A 22,908-nucleotide genomic window follows, 5' to 3' on the forward strand; every position below is an offset into this window, starting at 1 on the left:
TTAGTTATTAATCCTTGTACTTGTTGTGCCACTGAGTGAAATTTAGTCTTACAACTAAGTAGGTTGAAGTTTACAGAGGATATAGCCTATTCCTCTACAATCTGTGATGTTTACAACATGCTCTTGTTCATAGGAAAATATTGCTTGGGAGGGGAAGGAAACTTCACTGGAGATTGTTCGCCAGGTTATTACTGCACTGGAGGCGCCGCACGACCAGATCCGTATTTCCAAAACGTTACAGCTCGTAAGCACAATTTGAATAACACTTGATTGACCTTTTTTATGCTGGCGTTTTTTTACATTCGATAAATATTATTGTACTTGTGAGGTTTCGTCGTATTATCCCTAAACTTAAGTGTGGTATCAACGTTTGCTAAAATACTATCAAAACGTGTAGCATTATTTACTTTAAACACATGTTCGGTGGACGAAAGAACAAACCATGCCCGGTGACATTCTCGCCTGCACGGTTTGTAAACAATGTACGTGTATGTTTCTTCCAAATACATCTGCCACTATATACCAAAAGTCATCATAGTTTATGTTGTACGATATCGCGTCATAGAACTGGTCATGATTTCCTTTGTCTCAAAGCAAACAAACCGAGGAAGCCAGATAATATTTTTCGTATACATGGTGCGAAAGACGTCGTAAGAAATACCTACAAATTCTGGTTTTGTTTTGCAGCCTTTACTGGCAACAGTATTTGTCCACCCGGCTTTTACTGTACGGGTCCGGATCTAGCGGTGATATGTCCTGCTGGAACTTACAACGAGAATAATGGAAGTAAAAGCGACACCGACTGCTTGGCTTGTCCTCCCGGCAAATATTGTCCAATCGGCGGCCTCACTGATTCCAACAACTTACCCGATTGTACTGCTGGGTGGGTTGCTTGTTCCGTGTTAATTATGTTCACATTAGAAACTACTTAGTTAATACAGAGGGTAAGTAACCCTTAAGGCAAAGAACTTTTTGTTTCTCTTTGCAATTTATTTCCTTTTGGAACTACATGTGCGTATAAATATACTGAAACCATCCCACTATGAGATTGTTAAACAAATGTTGAAAAACGCCAAAACACTCCTAGCGTAAAAGTTACGTTTGACATGATACTGTAAATAGCAATTGGCTGAACTTGAGCCATTTCTTCAAACAAGAATAAATGAAAAAAACGTGAAAACGTGAAGTTCTCAGCATGTCTACATTCGTGTAAAAACCTACAAAAAAATCGAATCTTTTTAGATCGGTTTGCGTGGAAGGTGCGATCGTGTCAGCCCCCAACGATGCAACCGGATATCCGTGTCCCGCTGGTTATTTCTGTCCAGTGGGAACCTCGATACCTCAAGGTTGTCCTCCTGGTTCTTACAGCACGACGGGAAGTGCCGAATGCTCGTTGTGCTCTCCAGGAAAGATGTGTCCAACTTACAACATGAGTGTTGAGCTAGATTGCACTTTAGGTTGGTTTTTTTATGGTGAATTTAGGTTTTTCACTTTATATTGGAAAGGCGGACAGTTGTTATGTTACACAAATGTTGACATATAACTTCCTGCTTAGGTCACTTTTGCCCCGGTAACACCTCCGTTCCTGAACCTTGCCCAGTTTCAACTTTCAATCCAACCAACGCGAATGCTAAATCTTCAGGCGATTGTCAATCTTGTTCTCCTGGAAAGTTCTGCAATGGAACTGGTCTTGCTTCTGTATCAGGTTTGTGATTAGGAACTACTTTGGAATCCAAGTCTGCCGCGCTTGTCTTTAACGACTTGGGATGTGACGATACTTTATCCAATTAATATCGCAAAGCACTTTCAATTTTTCTTTCATCTTTTTCATTTCTGTGCAGCTTGAAGTAATAGCCGTACTTTCGAATCAGCTATATCTAAATAATAAGTAATGCGTTACTAAATCGAGTGAAACCAACCGCCATCGCAGCTTACTTACTTGTTTTACTTCAGGAGATTGCGAGGCCGGATTTCTATGCGAAGGAGGAAGTTCCACTCCTACTCCCACATCCGGGGGTTCCCCTTACAACGGGTTATGTCCCGTGGGTAGTTACTGTGAGGCCGGGGTCACTGGCCCCACTCCATGTCGCAGGGGAACCATGCGGAACGTCACCGGGGCAGCGTCATTGAGCGATTGCAACACTTGTACTCCCGTAAGTACAAGCATCAAGTTTTTGAAACATATGTTATCCGGTAGGGTTAAGATGGGAGCAGATATCATAGAAACATCCTTATGAATGTGAAAGCTTATGGTTTGATTTGGTTCTCAACCGTTTAAATGTTGGGGCCGAAAATTCGAAACCACCGAAGAAATTTAAATATTAATTCTTCGGGTTTTATTAAAAATTATTGTCGATTGAAATACTTTTGCAGTAGTTTAATGAAAGCCACTAACAAGAACGTTGGGTAAAAGCAATAAAAACTCATTGACAATTAAAGCGTTTATCTTTTTGCTTAGGGATATTACTGCAGCAACGACGGACAATCCGCTCCAACAGCCGAATGTTCGTGTGGTTATTTCTGTCCCGGAAACACAACTTCAAACCAAAACCCAAACCAGTTTTCATGCCCGACTGGTCATAGTTGCCCGCCAGGGTCGTCACAACCTCAGCCTTGCAAGACAGGTAAAGTATAGCCACGTGTAAATAGTGAATTGTAACTACCCTGAGCAAAGTATGACAATGGGAATGCTTAATCTGTAGCAAGAGTATTCAAAATAACTCTCAAAGAGTGATGAACGATTAGCGTCAATGCGATCTTTTATTTAAATTACACATAAATATTTATTTCAACATAACGGCATGGTCAGTTTCTGTGCTTATTCAAAGAAAATCTTACTCTGTAGTAAGAGTTATTACATAAAAATTCACCAGTATACATTTTTGTAATGTTACAAATCACAGTCTAAAATTAAAACTCAAACACGTTTTTTTTTTCTGAGAAATGGAAATGCGCGGTCATTTGCATTTTAAACGTTGACACACAGAGACGAAGATAAGTTGGACCAAAAGATTGCGTTTTTTGGATCTTATTATGTTAACTTTTTCTTTGCAGGAACTTACCAACCGAACGTAGAATCGTGTGATTGTCAGAACTGCCGACCTGGTTTTTATTGTCAAGACTCGTTATCTGGGGGTCAGGTTGAATGCCCAGCTCACAACTACTGTCCAGAAGGTGTGAAAACCTTTTTATCTGAACAACTGATTACAAGTTTTGATATGTGGTGTTAAGTAGTTTTTAGAACGATTTTTTTTAGCGTCGTGCTTGATGCTCAGCAAACGTTTTGATTCTGATCAGTTACCTCCTGTTTAGTTGCTAATTATGCAAGAAATTAAAAGTTGTACTTTTCTGAACGCCTTAGTTGACGCTTCCAGATGACGCATTTTTTGGTTGTTGAATTAAACGTATCGGCAAATTACAAAACTTTCGCTCTTTTTCAGCCACTCCGTATCCAATCCCCTGTCCCAACGGAACTTACACTGATCCTACTCAAGTTGGTTTGGAATCTCCCGCCCAATGCAATTCCTGTCCACCAGGAAAATACTGCACTGGAGGATCGATTGTGGTTCGTGTTTTTCTTTTACTAAAAATGATATCAGTTGCAAGAACATTAGGGCACGATAAAGATTATCGTGGATTGAAACTCGTATCGTTGCGATAGTATTGGTTAGTGTTTCGAACCCGGTTTCGATATTGATGGAATTTAATTTGTTTCTTCTCCACTGATAGGGAAACGAGAGAAACTGATTCAACAAAAACTAAAGTGATTTTCTCATATTACATGTTTTACTGAATTATCGTCATTTCTTTCACAAATAGCAGTAACAACTTCCACACAAAAGTGCTGTTGAAAAGGGATAGAATGTGTAAAACGTGAACACAAGGATACTTGTATAGTGTAACGTGTCACCCCGCTTACAGGGCAATTGCAACGAGCGATACTTCTGTGCATCTCGAGCTTATTCACCGAACGGGAACTCAACCAACCTTATTCCATGTGCAGACGATGAGACTTGTATCGGTTTGTGTCCGGGCGGTTCCTACTGCCCCTCTGGTATAAATGACCCCATACCTTGTCCTGAAAACACCCTGCGAGCCAACCCAGGTTAGTAAACCGAACTATTTATTAAACGCGATTTTAAAACACTTGAATTATGCTGTGTTGAAATTGAAAATTTCTGCTGCAAACAATTTGGTTGGTAAATGTAAACTGCATTTGGGATGTTTGAAAGCTTATCAATTATTGTATCAATTATTTTTTATTATCCGTGGTTCAGTTTTATGAACTGTTCGTAAATTAAATTACTTCTATTACTTTAACCACATTTTAACCATTTTTTGCTTTCCAGGTGCTGGTTCAGTGTCTGACTGTATGTTCTGCCCGAACGGTTCCTGGTGTAGAGAAGGTGAACCAGTAGCTTACCCATGCCCGGCCGGATTTTACTGTGATGGGATGGGAGCATACGGACCTCAGCCATGCCCAGCTAACACATACAGGAGTGACACAGGTTAGATTTTGATGTCATACGTTTACGTTTATACGAATCTTATTTATTATCAGTGGAATTTCGCCAAAGCGCGTTAGATCTTAAAGGTTTCCAGTAGCTTGTTGCAATTGTTGTCAGTCCAGTTTATTTCGTGAAACCAAATGTTGTCTGTTTTTCGCAGGTGGAAGCAGTCCATCGGATTGTTCGCCTTGTCCACCAGGGTTCTGGTGCAACGAGACTGGTTTAACCAACTTCACCTCTTCTGAATGTGCTCTGGGATATTACTGCATTGGAGGTAATGTATTAACTTTTTAACAGGATATTTCGTCCTACTTAAGCTGAGCAGCAATAAACAAAGAAATATATTTTTAATGGGATGGTTTTTATAGTTCTTTGTTGCTGAACCAAAGAATCTCCATTTTCCTAAATCCCGAAACAGTAATTAGCATAACTAGACGATCATCTTCAAACTTTTAGCGCAACATCAATTTTCTCATTAGTTTGTGTTTTTCACAGGTGGACACGATCCAGTCATGTGTCCCGGTACAACCTTGCGAGACACGCCAGGAGCAAAGAACGTGACCGACTGCACAAGTTGTACGCCTGGTTATTACTGCCCCAACCCCAACAACACAGGTATATGGGTGGCAAAGATACTGTTTGGTGGTAACTGAAGATAAAATAAATTTTTGATCGAAAAATCGACATATGTTTTCAAGCTGTTTTAAATTATATAATTTGTTTCAAGTAATTAAAATGCTTTAACCTTTGGTGTTTAATAACTCATTTGTGTAATTTTGCGGCAGGATCGCCAAACATCAACGGGATTCCCTGCCCACCTGGATACGAGTGCCCTGAGGGTTCAGCCCAACCCACAATTTGTCCACCAGGATTTTACTGTCCAGCTCTGACGTATCAACCAACTACATGCACAGCAGGTAAACCAGAAAATATGTCTATTTTATCAAGTCATACACCTGGTGAATCGATTTCTTGGCGTTCAACCACTTTTCTATTATTGTTGACATAGTTCCATTTTACACAAATCCTACACTGTGTTCAGGTTACTACTGCCCCGCCGGATCAACCACCATCACAATATGTGACTACCCCTTCTACTGTCCCAACGGTACAGGAGACCCGTTACCTTGCGATATTGGGTATCAACCTCTCAATATATCCGGATTAAGAGATTCTTTGGATGTGGCTTGCATGGTTTGTCCTGTCGGCTCTTATAGAAATTCTTCAACCGACGACAAATGTCTGCCCTGTCCACCCGGATATTATTGCCCTGAAGGTCTGTAGCTGTAGTCGGTTTTATTATCAATTAAAACATGTCTTCTGTATATTTTTAAGTCGTATTATTAAACACTTTGTGACTTTTTGAAAAATAATATTTCCAAGTTACACGAACCTTTATAAAGACCTGATGCAATTCAGGTACCGGAAACTACCAGAAAAACCCTTGCCCCAGTGGGTCATACTGTCCTGAAGGAGGGGTTACGTCAGTGGGAGGGGTTACAGGGTTACCCATTCCCTGCCCCCCTGGTAGATACGGACCCCAACCTGGTGCTGACTTCTCAGCTTGTTTTCCTTGTCAGTCGGGCATGTACAACAACTTGGAGGGCCAGACTGCCTGTTTCCCTTGTGGTAGCGCAGCCACATCGCAAGCTGAAGCTACAGCGTGCACATGCTTAGGCAAGTAGTGTGTTTTATATGCGTTTTGTTTTGGTACGTTGTGGGGACAACGTTGCGAGTCAATGTCGTGGGCGCTTGTACTTAACGTGATTAGCATGGCTGTTTGGTTTTGTTTGACACGGTTTCAAGCAAATAACCCTCGAAATTTTGTCAACGAATAAACGGGATGTAAAGTTTTTTAAATTTTAGGATTTAATCGAGCTTTCCAACCGAGCGATGGATCTTGCATTTGCGAAAGTGGATACGTTTATTACGACGAAGCCGACCAACTGCAAGTAGATGGTATGGAAGTTCAACAGTGTTATGGTCTGCTAAATCATACTTACATTGACATGTATTGGCAATATGATAGGAACTGGTTAAACGTATTGCTCAAAATACATTACATTTAAAAAAAATTCCTTGCGGCTTGTGGTCGATGGGTATAAATGTGTTGCTTAGCCTAATTTTTAACGTAAATGTATATGACTAATTTGTAAAAAATCATATATTGCGAAAAATGTCAAGCCCTAAACCCGGAACAATAAAAGTCATGGTAGTAACGTTTTTACCTAAACTCAGCACAAACCTCATCCACTTCTTATCGCAGGAAACTCCCAGTATTCTTGTCAACCTATAGTGGATGAGAGGTGCGGAAGTGGTGAAGCTCGATCAAGCACAACTCGAACTTGCGTCGATCCGAATGTTGTGGATTGCACAGGCCCCTGTGCCAACTTCGGCGGGGGGGGTTTCAACACAGACTTAGGGGAGTGTGTTTGCAACTTAGTGACTTATCCGGAAGAGATCCAGTGTTCGACTGGTTGCAACTCAGTAAGTGGTTAATCATGACCAACCTTTTTCATTTATTTTCACTCCAGTAAAGTTTTTTTTAGGTAATTGTAAAAGTCACAAAAATTAAAGGCTACAAAAAATAAATTTTAATCGTTCTACTTGATAGTGTTATTTACACTAAAGTGATAAATTGACCCAGTTAAGAAACACCAATCCAGACTACGTAATTTAATATTGAAGTTTGCGATCATTCATATAGATTTAAAATACATTTCCAACCAAAAATGGGCGAAATATGTCGGTCAGTACATATGAGGTGTATAACAAGGAATCGAGCCGAATGTTCTTCTAAAACTTAACTTATTTGTAGATGTCTGCAGTGCTGGATTCCGGCGGTGCGTTGAGCCTCACTACGACCACCACAGCCACTGGGAGCCAAACAACTGTGTCAGTACCAAGCGCGTACGGACCCACCGCAAACGTCGCCACCCCGTCGTCACCTCAGATTGTGGTTACTTGTACGTAACTTTACTATTTTACTCTGATAATTTTGTGCATAAGCTGCTAGTTTTTGTTGAAACAGTGGCTGTAAATCAAATGTATTTAGAAAAAAATGTCATGACAGGTATATTTAGGATAAATTATAATAATTTTGTGTTTTTTTGTTTTAAAATCCAATTGACTGTAACCTGCCGCTTGCAGCGCCAGAGGGTCTGTTTGGTTGCTTGCCGACGTCGCAAGATTCCCCCGAGAGTTGTGTGAACGGAACCATGCAGCAACAGATCTCGGAGTCATTCGGAGCAACGCCAACCGCCCGAAGAAGAAGATATGCTGATGAAGATTTCGCTCCTGAGATTGACGAAACTTCAAGTTATTTTGGCAGGAGGTAAATATTGGTTAATTACTACGGAGGTAGCCGGGTTTGTTCAAACACAGTGGTGTTCATAGCTCTTTTCTGTGCATTTTGTAGGCATGTGATTACCATTTCCGAACCTTATATGTGGTTAACTCGCGTTAAAACCTCGACAAAATGAAATATAAAATATGTTGAGGTTTAATCAAGGCGCACCTGTCTGTTTCTCTTTGGTCAAAATTAACGATTGTTTATCTTTTACAAGGGGCAGATGTTATATTTTGTGCATATATTTGTTCGACATTATTTGTTTTGCAATGTTGCTTACCCCGTATCTTCTCTGCTCGTTAAAAAAACACAACAATCAGTTTAGGCTTGGATCTGGCCGATTTGAATACGACACATTTCTTCCATCATATTCGCTTCCAAAAATGTTTTTTTTCTCAGATTACTACAATTGAACACAACTACTGCACCACTTGTTGCCGCTCCTGACGTCATATTCAGTCCCGTCATATGCATGCAGGTGTGTTTCCATACCTGTTGTTAACCATTGCATTTATACAGAGGTTTCAAATTTTTTAAACGAGTTGTGCCGCAGGCTTTTGCGTCTTTACTGCGTTTAAAACTGACTTATTTATCACAGTTGAATGAAATGATCATCTTCAACTTAAACTTGGATACAGTCAACCGAAATTTGAGCAACTACCCAGTTTATGTTAAGAACCATCTTTACAACACAAACCCTTTCTTCGACTTCGGCGATTTCAGGTATGACGTCACATCATGTTTCATCAGCAATTGTTTTTAATACTGAAATGCTTTATTTGTAATCTTTCAACGACATTATCTGATATTAATAATGATAATAATAATGAAATACACGAATACTTATTCTGCATTATTCAAAATGGATAAATTTTACCTAGTGTTTGTAGCTGAAATTACGCTCACACCATCAACCTTAACAATGTGTTTAAACTTTCAGACAACTTGAGTCATACGTGGTACAGAGTAACTTGACTTTAACCAACTTCGCTTATATCTTCACACAAGCCGGTATATACGTGTTTGCTGATGCTCAAAATGCAGATTTTCAAACAATCATCAATGTGCTTGAAACTGGTAAGTTTTTTTCCGATATTTACTCGAATGGTTTAAATTTAAATTTTTTAAATAAAATTCAATTTAAAAAAAATTAAAATGAAAGAATATCTAACATATAACATTTTCCGATTTGTTGTGTAAAATATTACTAATATGTTAAAGGTCCTATTGTATCCATAACCAACCACCGTCATTGGTACTTGTCCAACTTTATTTGAATATATTTTAAACAACTTGTTATACTTCAGGCCTCATCTGTGCGACTGATCGGATTCAACCAAAAACAACGACCACCCTCGCCACTCTGGGCGTTGCCAAGCAACCAGTCTCCAATCTCTCTCCTGATTGGGCGTTGATCGGAAGTAATCACCTCTTACTATTGTATAGAGATTTTTTTAGACAGTAATGTTCTGTTAATTCATTGTAATTGTAAATTCCGATGACTGAAAAACTATAAGGAGGGGTTTACTTAACGCAATTTTACAGCGAAATGTTGTACTGTTTGTGGCATCAACTATTTCCGACCCATAAAACTTCTGCACGCGGCCTTCAGTTCGGAAAGGCATTGTATAGAGTATCATAGACCATATACGGCATCGCTACCAGCTTTACTGCTACTTAAGAATCATTATATTAGATTGCGATAGATTGGCTACAATAGCCCAATATATATTAATACAACATCTATATTTTCAGTACTTCTCGGTCTTTTCGCTCTCTGTGTTCTCGTTCTTGTGATCGCAATCATTGTGTGGAGACCACGAGACGCCGGGATTTTCCCGATGCGATATTGGAAACCCCGCTACAGGGCTGTGGGTGAACCTTACCTGGCCCCCGAGAAAGCTGTTACTCACGTGACATCTGAGTCCAGGTTGGATTGTTTGTGATAAGATGGGAGTGATGGGTTGTTATGGTTACGGGGACTTCATGTTCTGAGATAGCAAACTAATTTATTGATGTCAAATTTTTGTCAACTATGATATGTCTGTTAGCGAATAGAATTTTAATCGCCACCTTTCATAATCTCCCATTCCTGTGTTCTCTCGAGCTTCAGTTTTTTTAGTTAAATAATGTAACTTTACGTTTTAGAGCCGGCCTGGGTTTAATACGGGAACGAGGTGAAGCTGAAGGAGCAGAAGATGATGTTAAAAAAGGTATTTACATATGAACCTGACCTTTGCATATGATGAATATGATAAGTTACATATAAAGTAGAGAACTTCCAAACTTAATGCTGTTTATCTTTTACTTAGATGTACAACTCCTCGAGGATTTCAACGTCCGCACTTTGTACGATAAACTGGAGGACCAAAATCTCCATCTGTCGTCACAACTTGATAAACACCAGGACAGTCTGCAAGGATTTTACGAAAAGATCCACAACCAGACGGAAGGACTGAAGGTAAATATTATATTCCTGAGTGTAAGTGTTACTTTTTTTGTATTCGAAAAGACAGTACATTTGATATCGTATAATTGCAGTGCTGCTTGTTTATGTGTCCTGTATATATATCTTTTATAAATTGCAATTTTCATTAAATGCAGTACAGCCTGTGTTGCATGAAACGTAATGGTAAGTTTTGTATGTTAGAAAATGCTCAATAAATTGGATGTATCGGAATTGGAAAAGGCTGAAAGGCTTCGTGCTGGAGGTGACGTAGGAGCCACGGTTATCAACACCTCTCTTCAGATGGACGGATTACAACGAGACCTTAAACTTGCAGGTGTGTTTGCTCAAAATTTCCGAATTTTTGTTGTTGTAGTGTTTCATCGCAGTTAGTTCTTAAGTTGAAGGTCATTTGTTACTGAGTAATGTTGTGTATTAGGTGGATCTTCACTAAGAGAAAAGGAATTACTTCGGTCCTTGGAACTTCTCATCAACAAACTGAACACAGGAAAGGTGAGCAAACGTTTTCGTTTGGTCAAAAGCCTAAATTCTGCAAAAGTTCTAAAATGTACCATAACTAAGTGTGGGTAATTTTTTCACTAAAACTTCTTCCAGATCACTGTATCTGATGAAGTTATAGAAGATGCCAGGAGAAGATTGCAGGGATTGGAAAGCAAATCTTCAAACAAAGATTTCGCCAAGAAGGTTCCTCCCCTCTAATATTCATATAACTTAAATCGTCGTTAAACCAACCGGGATTTTCTTTCAGACAAACCTGCATACATTTACACGATTTTCTTATTTGCTATTTTTTGTCGCTTTTTTTACTGTTATCGTTGACAAAATCGAAAAACACTAACATCTGTCAAAATGCCTTACAGGCCTGCCTTAAACTTGCTTCTGAAATATTTTAATTTTGAGAAAACGGTTTCTTTTAATAGGCGGGCAGTGGAATGGATGAGTGGAAAGCTCAAGGTCAAGCAGACCTGATCAAAGCTCAACAGTCGGACAAATTGGACTTGGATCGTCAACTTCTCGCCGACGAGCGTGAAGCCATGAGTGCTCTCATCATTAAACAAGATGCACAGAAGCAGAACATGATGAAGGAGTTGCAGGACAAACTGGCTTTCAAAATGCAAGGAGATCTCAGTGAAGCTGAGGTGATTTGCGTTTGTGTTGGATAAAAGCTGATCAGATTCATCAACTGTTTCGCAAAGTTATATAAGAAAAATCTGTTTTGTGTCAGAAAAAAGAACATAACGACAAATGGCTTGGGTTTTTTTCTTTTATAACCTGTCGAAAAATCAGATACCAAACAGCCCATCAGATAGTCTTTGTTGCCCATTAGACTGATACTTTATCTATTTTGCCAATTTCGAAACCGATATAACTTGCAATTTCTTCACTGAACGTGTTGAAACAGCGATACCAAATTTGTTTATTCTCCATTTCTATAGAACTGACACAGTTTTTGATCAAAGATTTTAGACTTCAGTGATCGTTTAAGAAACTTGATCACAATATAGTTTGTCCACGTAATTATCATTCCCATTTCCACAACTCCACTAATCCGAAGACGTTTTGATTGCAGATGAATGCTTTGCTTGCTGAACACGAAAAAGATCTGGAAGGTGCACTGGGGGCACTGAGCAAAGAACGCCAACGTCAAATGAACGAGCTCAAAGAACATCTGGCCGCTAAACGTCGCGAGAGAGCAGAACAACTGAAAAGTGAACACCAGAAACAATGCCAAGAAAGTGGATTGCCAGGTTCGAATAAATACGCGTTACACATTCTTCTTTTGTCTCGCTATGTAGCTTAAGAGAAAAATGTTGGCAAAAGTGTCATAATTCATTCATTACATAGTATTTAAAACTCATTTTTAAAAAAATTACTAGGTGGGCGAAATCCCATCAAACAAGGTCCATAGTAACATGTTTTTTTGTGCTTTTAGAAACTGATGAAGAGGACGAGAATGACTACGAAGATCTTGAGCTTCTGGAGAAACAACTTGAAGCCGCGATCCTGGAAGAGAGTGCTCTCGCATCCAAAGAAGAAGCGGATGCTTTGGAGTCGAATAAAGAGGAACTCAAGTTAACAAAGACCTTCGACGATGAGCTGGTGGGAAACTGTTGGTTGACGTTGAAGTTGACCTTGATATGGTTGACCTTGTTGACAAAATCGTTTTTATGTGATTGATATTGCAGTCAAAACTCACGTGGAATCATCCAGAAAATTGAAAAGGGATTTTTTTTCAGAACTCGATGGTTGCGAGCGGTTTAATCACTGATGACGTCAGGGAACAAGTGAGGAAGCAGATCGTTGACCAGGAGAAAGATCTCAACGATCGCATGGAGAAGAAGAGGGAGATGCAGGTGAACTTAAAGTTATTATAAGTATTTTTAAACTCCTGTGTTTAATATGTGTCGTTTTTCGCTTTTTTTGTACCAGTTGTTAATTTAACAATATTCTTTTCAAAGATTAAGGCCCTGAGAAACCGCATGGCGGAGAGAAAACGAAGAAAAATGAAGAAACTGCAAGAAAAACAGGATCAGGAAAAATCAGAATTGGTGAGTAAAGAACGAACAACGTAATAATCACATCATTATAAAATCAACCCAGAAGATCATTCTACGATATATATCGATACTCATTGAATTCTTTCCATACAATCTTGTAATTGATTACTCCAACGAATGTCATCTGCCATCAATCCGAGGATTGTTGCTATATTATTACACATAACACGTACAGTAATTTGATGCCGAAAACATAAAAATGACTAACAGAGGACCAGATTCTACTAACATTAATGAGCTAATCTTATCCTTCAATTAACTTTTATTTTTAAGGATGACGTCACACCTGAGATGGAAGAACGACACGCAGCAGAGCGTGACGCTTTGTCGGCTGAAATTGATGCAGAGACGGCCGCAATGGAGCGTAACGTCATTGAATCTGTCCAATCAGAACACCAGGAAGCCCTCAAGGAATTGCATACTGGTATCATTAGCGAGGTACAACAATGCGCTGTACACATATTGCTTGGATTGTTCTAATTTTCTTTCAACATTTATCTGAAAACCACCTTTTTTTGTATCGGCAAATAATTCTTTTCACAGTTGGGTGATAAGCACGGTTTGGATCCAGTGGCTCAACAGGAATTATTGGAGCGTTACAGAATGGAAGCTGATAACTTTGATCACGTGGTCAAGATGAAACGCGGAAAACAACAGCAAGACTTTAAGGTTCTTGTTATCACCGGATTGGAAAAACTACCAAAGTAACAAACATTCACGCAATATTTTTATTCTTCAGGCCAAGCTTGCTGCGAAGAGAGCCAGACGAGCCGCCGAGATCCAGAAAATGAACGAAGAGAGATTGAAGAAGTTGAAACAGGAAGAAGAGAAAAAGAGGTTGGAGGACTTCGGCAAACTTCAGGAGGAGCAGGAGGCCCTCAGGGAAGCAGAAAAGCAATACGGAGGACTCGACATTCCCGATGTTCAATCGACAGACAACATTGAAGTGGAAGTAGGCAACAAGTCTCGATTAAACTCGTGTTAATAATAATAAAAAAAACAGAATTATGGAGCAAGAATGGAGAAAATAAAATATATTCGTAAATAAGTCCATGATAACGAATAACGTGAAAAACACTAAAACTTTAAAATGATACATGGTCATAAAACGAGAATTGTTATCAGAAGGAATAAAGTCCACTTAGCGCACGGACTTTTACCGCCTAAATTAGCAGGGAGTCGACGTTACTTGTTATATTAACACAAAACGTTTATGGTTATATGCGCAAAAGAGCCATAATATTCAATGAGAGCTGCGGACAGGTGTACACACTGTTTCGACCTGTAAGGTCTCATCAGTGCAGCTGGTGACCGTGGCACAGGCTAGCTGGTAGACTAGCAGGCACACAGATTTCCACTTTGTGGTACCTATGGTTACTTTTGAAACTGTCCTTGACAACAATTTTGATACATCTCGACATCTTCTTGCATGACCTTGAACTTAAATGTTCTTGAACTTACAATTCGACTTCTGCAGGCACTCAAGCGGGAACACACTCGTCTTCTCACTGAAACGGTTGAACAACAAACCGCGGAATCGGAAAAACTCATCTCTGATCTGGAGAAGAGAGAAAAGGATGAGGAGGAAGCTCTGGAGAGGAAGTTGAAGGAGGAAGCTGAGAAAGCTCTTCGAGAAACCAAAGCTAAGCACGAGGCTGAAGCAAGAGCTAGAACTGATCTTTCAGATGAACAAGTACAACAGGTTGGTGGGATGCAGTGTAGGAAGTATTCAGTTGATATTGGTACCAGATATCATTGTCGTTTTCATTGGTGATTTTTTTGTTTAATTCTGTGTCAGGTCAAAACTGGTGGACTTTTTTGACGTACTTCCCCCTTGTACAAAATTATTTATAAAAGCTGGTCCATAGTGAAATGAACATATACATTGTGGACATCAAACGCCATTGGTGAACATCGAAGTCATTTTGTTAATGTCGGAATGTGCTGGAACTAATACTTGTTTTTTTATTTTTTTTTTGGTTTAAAGCACAACTATCCACCCGCTTGTATTTAACACATAATCTTTCCCAGCTTCTGGCCGCCCATCAACAAGAAATTGACGAGATCGAGCTGTCGTTGAGCAAGCAGCAGAACCGGCAGAGGGCCGCACTCAGAGAGAAGTTGGCTGCCCGCAGGATGAGGAAAACTACTGCACTGAAATCACGGCAGGAGATCGAGAAAGCGAGAGAGGAAGTTGAACAGAGGAAGGAGATGGCCCAAGTTCAAGCGAAAACCGTAAGTTTTCCTGAACTGTACTTAGAATTTCGCTTAATTTTACCTAAAATGTGTAAAATCTTGGCTTGAGTAAAATTTTGAGGTCAAAACGAAGTTAACTATTGTATATATAAATATATATATATATATATATGCACATATATATATGTGTGTGTGTATGTGTATGCGTGCGTATGTGTGTTTGCACTTACTCAAAGAAAAACTATTTTTCTGATAATTAGATGAAAGAAGCTGAAAGGTCAGCAATCATCGAAGGAATCGAAAAGAACGGATCTCAAGCAAGCGAGAAAATCATACAGAAAGTCCTAGAGAAGAGACACGCCCAAGTACGGGATTTGCTTCTTTGTTAAGTGAACAAATAGTTACGAATTCAATTATTTGTGTTGCAGGAGTTGAAGGACTTGGATGCAGAATTTGCTCTAAAGAAGAAAGTCATGCTCGAAGAGGCTCTCAAGACCGTTTTGGAGCAATATCAAGCGGACAAGGACGCCATGGTAGCTCGAATAAAGTTTCCGGGAAAAAGTTCAGACTTTAAAATTATATTTCCATTCAGTTGCAGAGACACGAAGCTGAGTTGCAGAAATTGGAGGAAGACGGTTTGTCAGCTGACGAACTCGCGAAGAGAAAAGAGGATGTCCTTGAAAAGCAGAAAGCTGAATTGAGGTTTGTAAAAAAAGAGTAACTGAATGAAGCGTAACTACCAAACCTGGATGTACATTTTTTTGGTTACAAACATAAATATCTGAATTGTTCATTGTTTGAAAACAAGTGTTCAGAATTTCTCCTGCAATCAAAATTAAATTGAAAGCACAGTGTCCTTTACTGAATTCCTACCTAATAAATTGCTGTAGCTAGTATCAAGGCAATACCTAATCGAGGCCCAGATTCTGATACAATTAAAGAACTATGGTCATTTTCAATATAATTATTAATGTTGCAGCTCTCTGGATAAGAAACACAAGAAAGCTCGCAAGGATATTGAAACAGCTGTAAGTGGAGAATGGAAACTGGAATATTCTCAAGCCAAACTTGACATGAAAGAGAAGCATTATCAGGTAACAGTTACTTAACATTCACATCATTCACAACAATGCATAGAAGTCTGTAAATTTTGTTTGGAATCGAAATCATTCCGAAGTAAAAATATGCAAGTCGCTGTTTTTGAGATTTTCAATCACGCTAAAGTAATAAACCCAAGTTTCATTGCCAGAAAAGTCTAACCAAAAACGCTGACATTTGAAAAATATTTTTCAGGAGTTTGCTGAAGCTTTGCGGGAGCTTGCGCCGAGTGCTTCACAACAAAAATCTGCCGCTGACGCCGATAAGACTGCGAAGAGGTTGGAAGAAGTTAAAGAAAACCTTGAAAGGGTGAGAAGAGACTCAGATTATATTCATCAAATTCCTTTGACACTTTCCTACAAAACCGTTTTTATTGGGAACAAATTTTTATTGATAAAAACGTTCATTTTTGCTTTTTGCATTCCAGGAGAGAGATGAGAAAGAGAAGAAGTTTGCTAAGGATCGTTTGGATCTTGAAGAGGAGGAAAAACGCAGGATTGCGGAAGCCATGAAGGAGTTCGAGTCTCAGCTTGAGGAGGAGACGGAGCAGGAGAAGATCAAGGCAGAGAAGACTCTTTCAACTCTTGCGAAGAGAAAGGAGAAATTGCTCAAGGTTAAACTTTGTTAAAATTTTGAAAAGGGTTTCCAGCAGTTTCAGTATTTAAATCTGCAACGTTTTGTTCTAATGTGTATATTTCACTTCATGATCACGTTTTATTTCGTATTTGTAAAAGATGTTGTACATTTTAGGACAAGAGGCAGAAAATGAAAGAGGAACTTGACAGAGCCGCAGCAGCCGGAGCAAGTGAAGAGGAACAGAAAAAGATTCTGGATCAGGTTAGTTACAAAACATGTTTGTTGGTTCTGCTCTTAAAACAACCTCAATAATCCTCCTGGATTTCTGCAGCACGAAAAGGATGTTGAGAATTTGACGAACAAGATGGATCAGGAGAGACTCCGGATGCAGAGCAAACTCCAAGAGAGGATGAAGAAGATGAGGAAGGAAAAGATGAAGGTAAGGAACACAAAACTCTACAAATTTTTCCCCAGCGGACTTAAATGTTTCTTTTATGACAAATCCTAATTTCAAACATTTTGTATTCAAGGCAAAGAAATCTGAACTTCAAAAGGAAACTTCTGATAACAAGAAGAGTTTCGAGGAGAAACAAAAGGCAGAGATGCAAAAAGTTAAACAGAAGCAGGTAATGGATCAGTTTGGTGACGTATTTATTTCGACAAACCTTCATGTAAACAATCACACGATTATTGTTGTTATAACTAAAGGTTGATGAAATGCAAGAGACATCCCGCATGCTACAAGAAAAAGATCAACGGAAGATGGAAGAATTGGAAGATATTCCCATCCGAAAGGAAGAGGACTTTGTACAAACAGGTATTAACTAAACCACAGGAAAATTCGTTTACAGGGAATGAACACTTATACGTTGCACCAAAATACAAACGTTTGTAGAAACAAGTGGCCTGCATCTTTAGCAGTGAAGTTTTATTATGTATTTTTCTGTAGATGCTCCTCCTGCAGTTGTTACACAAGCTCCTATGGCCACCCAGGTCGATCCGAACCTTCACATGATTCCATACACCGGTGCAGTGGCCACTGTCCCAGCAGTCAGGTTTGTACTAAGCTTGTGATTTTTCTTTTTTGTTGAAATGTGGGGGTGGTAACGAGTGTCATGGTGATTTTAGTGAGGAGGAAATGCATCGGATGTTGTCGTCTTCCCCTCTCTTCCACACCCTCCAGGAGATCAGAGAGGTTCTGGATCACGAACAGAAGAAAGATGGCGGTTCCAAATCAGTCTTCATCGGGCCTGGTAAATTCCTGTTTAATATTTATACAATATACAGTACCGATTGTGGTATTCTAACGGTCTTATCAGTGTGTCTGGGACATTTAATTACATGTTTTTGTTGTAAAAGAAAAACATGTTTTTTGTAATATTAGAAATTTTTTGCTAAAATTTCTCATTGATTCCCATGCAGACGTGGAAAGCAAGGAGAGCGATTTGATTCCCACCCCTCTGTCCGATCTGAACGTACGTGAGTTGGTCGCTTACAAGTTTGGTACGTTTATCCTCGCGCTCCTCCGAACAAGACGCCCAGCTCATCCGCCCGTCAACTTGCTCGTGGCCGAGAGAGTTCCCGCTCGTCCGGACCTGTACAGTAACGCCTTCCGCGGGTCCTTCTGGTAAGTGAACAAAAGTGTTTCGGATATTTTACTACAAGCATTTAAACCTAAAATGATTTTGGTAAAATAAACCAGTGCTTAAAAATGACAATCATGCTAAATTCATGGCCATTTGAACCACCTTGTTCAATGCATTGAAGTACATACAAAAGTCTAATAACTTAATCGCTTCACAGATTTTAGTGGTGTTTTAATAAAAACAGTGTAATTTAAAGGAAAATTGAACGTTTCTTGTAGCTTCGACGAAGGTAATGGAATCCTTTACATCAAACGGGAACGTCTTCACACCGATTCAGTCGGCCGACTCTCCCTGCTTCTTGTCCACACTATGGCGCACATCGCATGTAAGGAGCTGAACAATGACTCATCAACAAACTTTGTTGAGGAATTCTACCAATGTTTGGCTGCACTGAGCGATGATCTTTTCTTCGCGAGATACAGAGGAGAACCTGGAAAATTTGAACAAGGTTTGCGGAAAATACTGATTCTGTATCTGAATAAAAACTGAGGATTCCGGGCGAAATCGATTTTTCTGTGTTTACAATAAACCCATTAACTTCAATCTCGACGTTCTGTTTTAATATATAAACTTCATATCGTACCAAATTAGTGTCCCCGGTAAGACAAGACAATGCCCACTAGGGAGATAGTGGCAATAATAGGGTTTGCAAATATTTTATCTAAATGAGATGTTTCAATACTTGCTGGTATAACCTCCTGATTTGTGGCTAAAGGAAAAAAAAGAAGGTTTTTAAATACTGTATAAAGTATAACTTTCACTTTCAAAATCTCTTCGAATCTATGATAATTCTATAATCGAATCAACTTCTATGATTCTAATAAACTAACTGTGTTTATGACTCAGGTGCTCATGACGTGACAAAACGTGACATTACTGATGACGTGCTGGACGTGAAGCTGCCAGACCGAGAAAAACTTGACGTGAGCCGATCTTTCCACAAGAGGGCAGTAGATGAGCGATTGGCGAAATATTCACAAACGGCAGTTAGCTCCACCGTGCGGCAGGAATTGGGGAAGATCGAAACTAAACTGAACCAGGTCAGTTTGTTGTGGGTTGGGTTTAGTTGTTGGTAAACTACGAATTTATACGCAACAATAAGTTTAAAGAAGGATAACACGAATAATAGATATGATGCAAATATACATGCCCTAAGCTCAAATAGTGGCGTAGCGGAAAAGTGCGTGCATTTTGTTCATATGTTTAGGTTTTTAGCCAAACTATTGAGATTTCTTGATGAATTGTGACTTGCGATTTTCAACAACTTACTTAGACGAATTCATTTACGTTGTAAGCATGAAAGTTTTGTTAAAACATAATTTTTTGTCCAGGCGAAGGGAGACGGAACCTTGGATGAAATCGACAAGAAGTTGACGACTCTTGCCCCACCTACACCGTCAACTTCACAATCTACAAGGTAACCAACTGATTCCGGTTTTGCACAAGTGTTCGCAATAATGCCGTATTGTGACGTACACAGTAACATGCCAGTTGACCTTCGTCAGATTTCGTGTCTCTTCGTGTGAAATTAACAGTAGTGAAAAATATTTGTTATATATTTTGCAGACGACCTGACACCAGGAGTTCTACATATCCAGACATTGGCGACTCGGACGCGCTCAACACCGAGTTCGTGACCTTGACGCGAGAGGCAGTTGACCTTCACGGTCAGTTGGAATCACGTGACCCACGACCGGATGAGGTGACGGTCAGGAACCGACTGAACAACGTGCAGATCAGACTCTCTGAAGTACAGAGAAGGTAAAGTGAATTGTAATAAAAGAAAGATATTAAAGTATGTAAATTACTATTGTTTAAGGACAAGAGGGTCAAAATATCAAAAAATACACTTTTAATATGCTGTTGGGACCATGAAAGTTTGTTGCGTTATTTCTCATAAGATTGTTTGCATTAGAATTACGTGTGGATTTGACATTTGGTAACATGTATTATTTTTTTTTAAATGCTAAATTTTTAACACCACAAAATGTTTCACCTTTTGCTTTATTTTATCACAAAGGTTGCGCACTCCACAGTAAACTTCACCCACCAGATGTCGCCAAAGTTCACCACTTCGATTTTTTTCACCGCTTCACACTGTTTTGTTTTTTTGTGCAATTATGTTTTTTGTGTGTGTTTGGTTCATTTAACCCCCCATAGGCCATCACACTAATCATTTCCAACTCTTACAATTTCAACTTTTAATACCCTGTAAATATATAATTCATCCACTGTATTACGAATCACAAGATGGCCACCCAAACTTATTATTCCATGTATTAAATAGATGCATCTAAAACACCTGTTTTTTTCTACACGTATTTTGTTGCAACATTTTGTGTGGCCAGCACGCTATAATTACCCGGAAGATTTGTCCATTAGAATAATTCCTAAAAAATAGGACTGTTTTGGTTATTCTGTTGACTAAGACTCAAAACACTTATCAATGTCTTTTTACCACTAATTTATTATAAAGGTTGCAGTTTTATATTTTGGTATTCCTTTTTGCACGCCAATATCATGTCCCGTTTCCTTGTTGCTAAATAAAACTCTTAAGCAGTGGCCAAGCCTTGAACTTCGGTTCTTACCATGAAGCAGTAACACGTTTATTTGTACAGACAAATATCTATTTTCTTACATTTTGTGCTGGTCGATTGACGTCAGATTCCAGCAACCACTGCACACTGTAACTCATCACTGTAATGCTTTTTTATCTACCGAGTACGTGGTTTTGAACTCACTGTATTTATTTACCGTCACTAAACTCGCTGTGTATTTTGGTGTGAAGTCGTTCATTTTGCATAGTATGTAGATGTTACAACTATTACACTGTAGCTTAAAGATAAGGCGTGAAATAAATACATCGCACTCACGATACTCGGGTTGTTTTATAAGAGTGGTTGGGTCAACACAGTTTTATGGAAATGTAGCACGAGGTAACTTGAAATTTTCACACCCTTTGGTTTTAAATCTTGTAATGCAAGAAGCCTACATACGATACTGTAATAGTTTATTTCTTCTTACGTTGACCGACGTATCGTATGTAGAGTTACGTGCAGTTGAATTGATTTTCGCCACGACGCATTTTGCTTAACATTAGATTTTGCAGAAATTTTTGGAATCAAAATGTGATGTTGAGAATTCCTTCACAAATTTATCTGACACTTGAGGTCGCCTGTGAGTTATTCCCTTTTATTGGGGGCTTGAATCTGAACAAACATTTTCGTCAGTACCTACTAGACTTTTGGCGATCAATTTTTAAGGTTTCTACGTTTTAAAAAAACTCAACTCACCCAGATGCATGTTAAGAAATAATGTTACTAAGCGTGTTTACCGCACCAGTGCGTGAGAATACGAACCACCTCAAACCCGGGTTGGATTTCTCATATAAGGAGTAAAAGAAACCAACCCGAACAATAAAAACCTGTATCAGAGTTTGGCAAATTTGCGAACTTAACTTGAGTCCAGATGAGACGTCGCTTGGTACCGACAGGCATAAACTTGATACAATCACGTTTCAAAGACTTCAGAAAAACGTTTGGTGCAATGACAACACGTGTGGCAAGTGCAAGGTCAACAGGGTCAAGCACCGAAGGTGACCGTTAGTCACGTGAGCCATCCATCAGCAAGCGTGGTGAAAAGTAACGATAAGAATTACCGGCGAAACGGTGTGAAAACGGATGCCTGCCACTCCTGGAGTGTCTTGACACACATGGGTCAGCAATGCTCCCCGTAACTCGATACCACTGGCAGGTGCGTCTTTTGTGGCGGGGAAAGCTTTCACGTGGCAACAACCTTCTTCTAAAGTGATCTTCCCGGTCCAATACTGCAGCAGGGGCGTCCAACTTTACGTCTGGCTGTTTTTGCATCTTTATGAAACTTGTCTTCATTACGAAAAAACTGCACACATAAAAATAATTTCTCCCAATGAGAATTCGTATTTTTGTATTTTAAGGTTATACTTTACTCTCCAAACATGAACCCTACATTTTTGCCCACTCCCTGTTTTCGTATTGAAATAGTTAAAGTGCCCAACTACACACTGTAGGTGGATGTGTTGATTTAATCGCCATAGACACTCTTTAAACTAATGTGACTAATTTGTTTTGTGGTAGTAACCTGTGTGCTTTGCATATGCGTGTTCCTTCAAAGGTCATTTCCATCCAGCGAGCGTGGTAACATCGACAAAATATTGCAAGTATCTTCGCGGTTTATCAAATACCAACACAAGGCAAGTTTTGTTTGGTGTTGGCATCCAATGCAAAACACTAGAAGTAACTTTTACAAAATTCTCAGGAAGCGTACCTCTTGTGTGTTGTTCCAACAGTGGAACTACATAAGCACAACATAACATTATAGCGGATACTCGTGCGATACAAGCAAAAAGTCCTGCAACCAGAGACAACTAGGTGTCGCATTCTTCGGTGAAGATACGACATTTGAGACGTTGACGATCCGCCGTCCTATTGTGCGGAGGTGTGAGAAATTCTGTACTTCGCGCCTTTTTGAG

General features: G+C 39.3%; 1 protein-coding gene across 1 annotated transcript in view; it reads left to right on the top strand.

Moving 5' to 3' along the window:
- LOC145898815 (uncharacterized) overlaps positions 1-21,273 on the top strand; it is a 64,450-nt gene extending 43,177 nt beyond the window's left edge. Inside the window, exons 99-155 of the mRNA XM_082987443.1 lie at positions 134-244; positions 688-883; positions 1,243-1,457; positions 1,556-1,705; positions 1,954-2,153; positions 2,459-2,624; positions 3,055-3,174; positions 3,441-3,565; positions 3,922-4,105; positions 4,350-4,508; positions 4,669-4,782; positions 5,004-5,123; positions 5,294-5,425; positions 5,551-5,784; positions 5,928-6,185; positions 6,375-6,467; positions 6,775-6,995; positions 7,327-7,474; positions 7,659-7,842; positions 8,257-8,335; positions 8,456-8,580; positions 8,798-8,934; positions 9,165-9,278; positions 9,613-9,787; positions 10,006-10,070; positions 10,170-10,318; positions 10,508-10,640; positions 10,743-10,816; positions 10,919-11,008; positions 11,245-11,463; positions 11,895-12,072; positions 12,258-12,424; positions 12,562-12,678; positions 12,784-12,873; positions 13,156-13,320; positions 13,426-13,551; positions 13,622-13,834; positions 14,360-14,584; positions 14,914-15,117; positions 15,339-15,443; positions 15,507-15,611; positions 15,671-15,780; positions 16,058-16,172; positions 16,372-16,485; positions 16,604-16,789; positions 16,927-17,013; positions 17,084-17,191; positions 17,283-17,378; positions 17,461-17,569; positions 17,702-17,807; positions 17,881-18,005; positions 18,175-18,379; positions 18,617-18,846; positions 19,245-19,438; positions 19,730-19,815; positions 19,965-20,159; positions 20,419-21,273. Of these exons, the coding sequence (XP_082843569.1) occupies positions 134-244; positions 688-883; positions 1,243-1,457; positions 1,556-1,705; positions 1,954-2,153; positions 2,459-2,624; positions 3,055-3,174; positions 3,441-3,565; positions 3,922-4,105; positions 4,350-4,508; positions 4,669-4,782; positions 5,004-5,123; positions 5,294-5,425; positions 5,551-5,784; positions 5,928-6,185; positions 6,375-6,467; positions 6,775-6,995; positions 7,327-7,474; positions 7,659-7,842; positions 8,257-8,335; positions 8,456-8,580; positions 8,798-8,934; positions 9,165-9,278; positions 9,613-9,787; positions 10,006-10,070; positions 10,170-10,318; positions 10,508-10,640; positions 10,743-10,816; positions 10,919-11,008; positions 11,245-11,463; positions 11,895-12,072; positions 12,258-12,424; positions 12,562-12,678; positions 12,784-12,873; positions 13,156-13,320; positions 13,426-13,551; positions 13,622-13,834; positions 14,360-14,584; positions 14,914-15,117; positions 15,339-15,443; positions 15,507-15,611; positions 15,671-15,780; positions 16,058-16,172; positions 16,372-16,485; positions 16,604-16,789; positions 16,927-17,013; positions 17,084-17,191; positions 17,283-17,378; positions 17,461-17,569; positions 17,702-17,807; positions 17,881-18,005; positions 18,175-18,379; positions 18,617-18,846; positions 19,245-19,438; positions 19,730-19,815; positions 19,965-20,159; positions 20,419-20,437 (8,270 nt within the window). The 3' untranslated portion in view covers positions 20,438-21,273. The remainder of the gene's footprint in view (positions 1-133; positions 245-687; positions 884-1,242; positions 1,458-1,555; positions 1,706-1,953; positions 2,154-2,458; positions 2,625-3,054; positions 3,175-3,440; positions 3,566-3,921; positions 4,106-4,349; positions 4,509-4,668; positions 4,783-5,003; positions 5,124-5,293; positions 5,426-5,550; positions 5,785-5,927; positions 6,186-6,374; positions 6,468-6,774; positions 6,996-7,326; positions 7,475-7,658; positions 7,843-8,256; positions 8,336-8,455; positions 8,581-8,797; positions 8,935-9,164; positions 9,279-9,612; positions 9,788-10,005; positions 10,071-10,169; positions 10,319-10,507; positions 10,641-10,742; positions 10,817-10,918; positions 11,009-11,244; positions 11,464-11,894; positions 12,073-12,257; positions 12,425-12,561; positions 12,679-12,783; positions 12,874-13,155; positions 13,321-13,425; positions 13,552-13,621; positions 13,835-14,359; positions 14,585-14,913; positions 15,118-15,338; positions 15,444-15,506; positions 15,612-15,670; positions 15,781-16,057; positions 16,173-16,371; positions 16,486-16,603; positions 16,790-16,926; positions 17,014-17,083; positions 17,192-17,282; positions 17,379-17,460; positions 17,570-17,701; positions 17,808-17,880; positions 18,006-18,174; positions 18,380-18,616; positions 18,847-19,244; positions 19,439-19,729; positions 19,816-19,964; positions 20,160-20,418) is intronic.
- Positions 21,274-22,908: the final 1,635 nt, after the last annotated feature.

This window comes from Ascidia mentula, chromosome 4, assembly GCF_947561715.1.
Source record: "Ascidia mentula chromosome 4, kaAscMent1.1, whole genome shotgun sequence".
Taxonomy (NCBI): domain Eukaryota; kingdom Metazoa; phylum Chordata; class Ascidiacea; order Phlebobranchia; family Ascidiidae; genus Ascidia; species Ascidia mentula.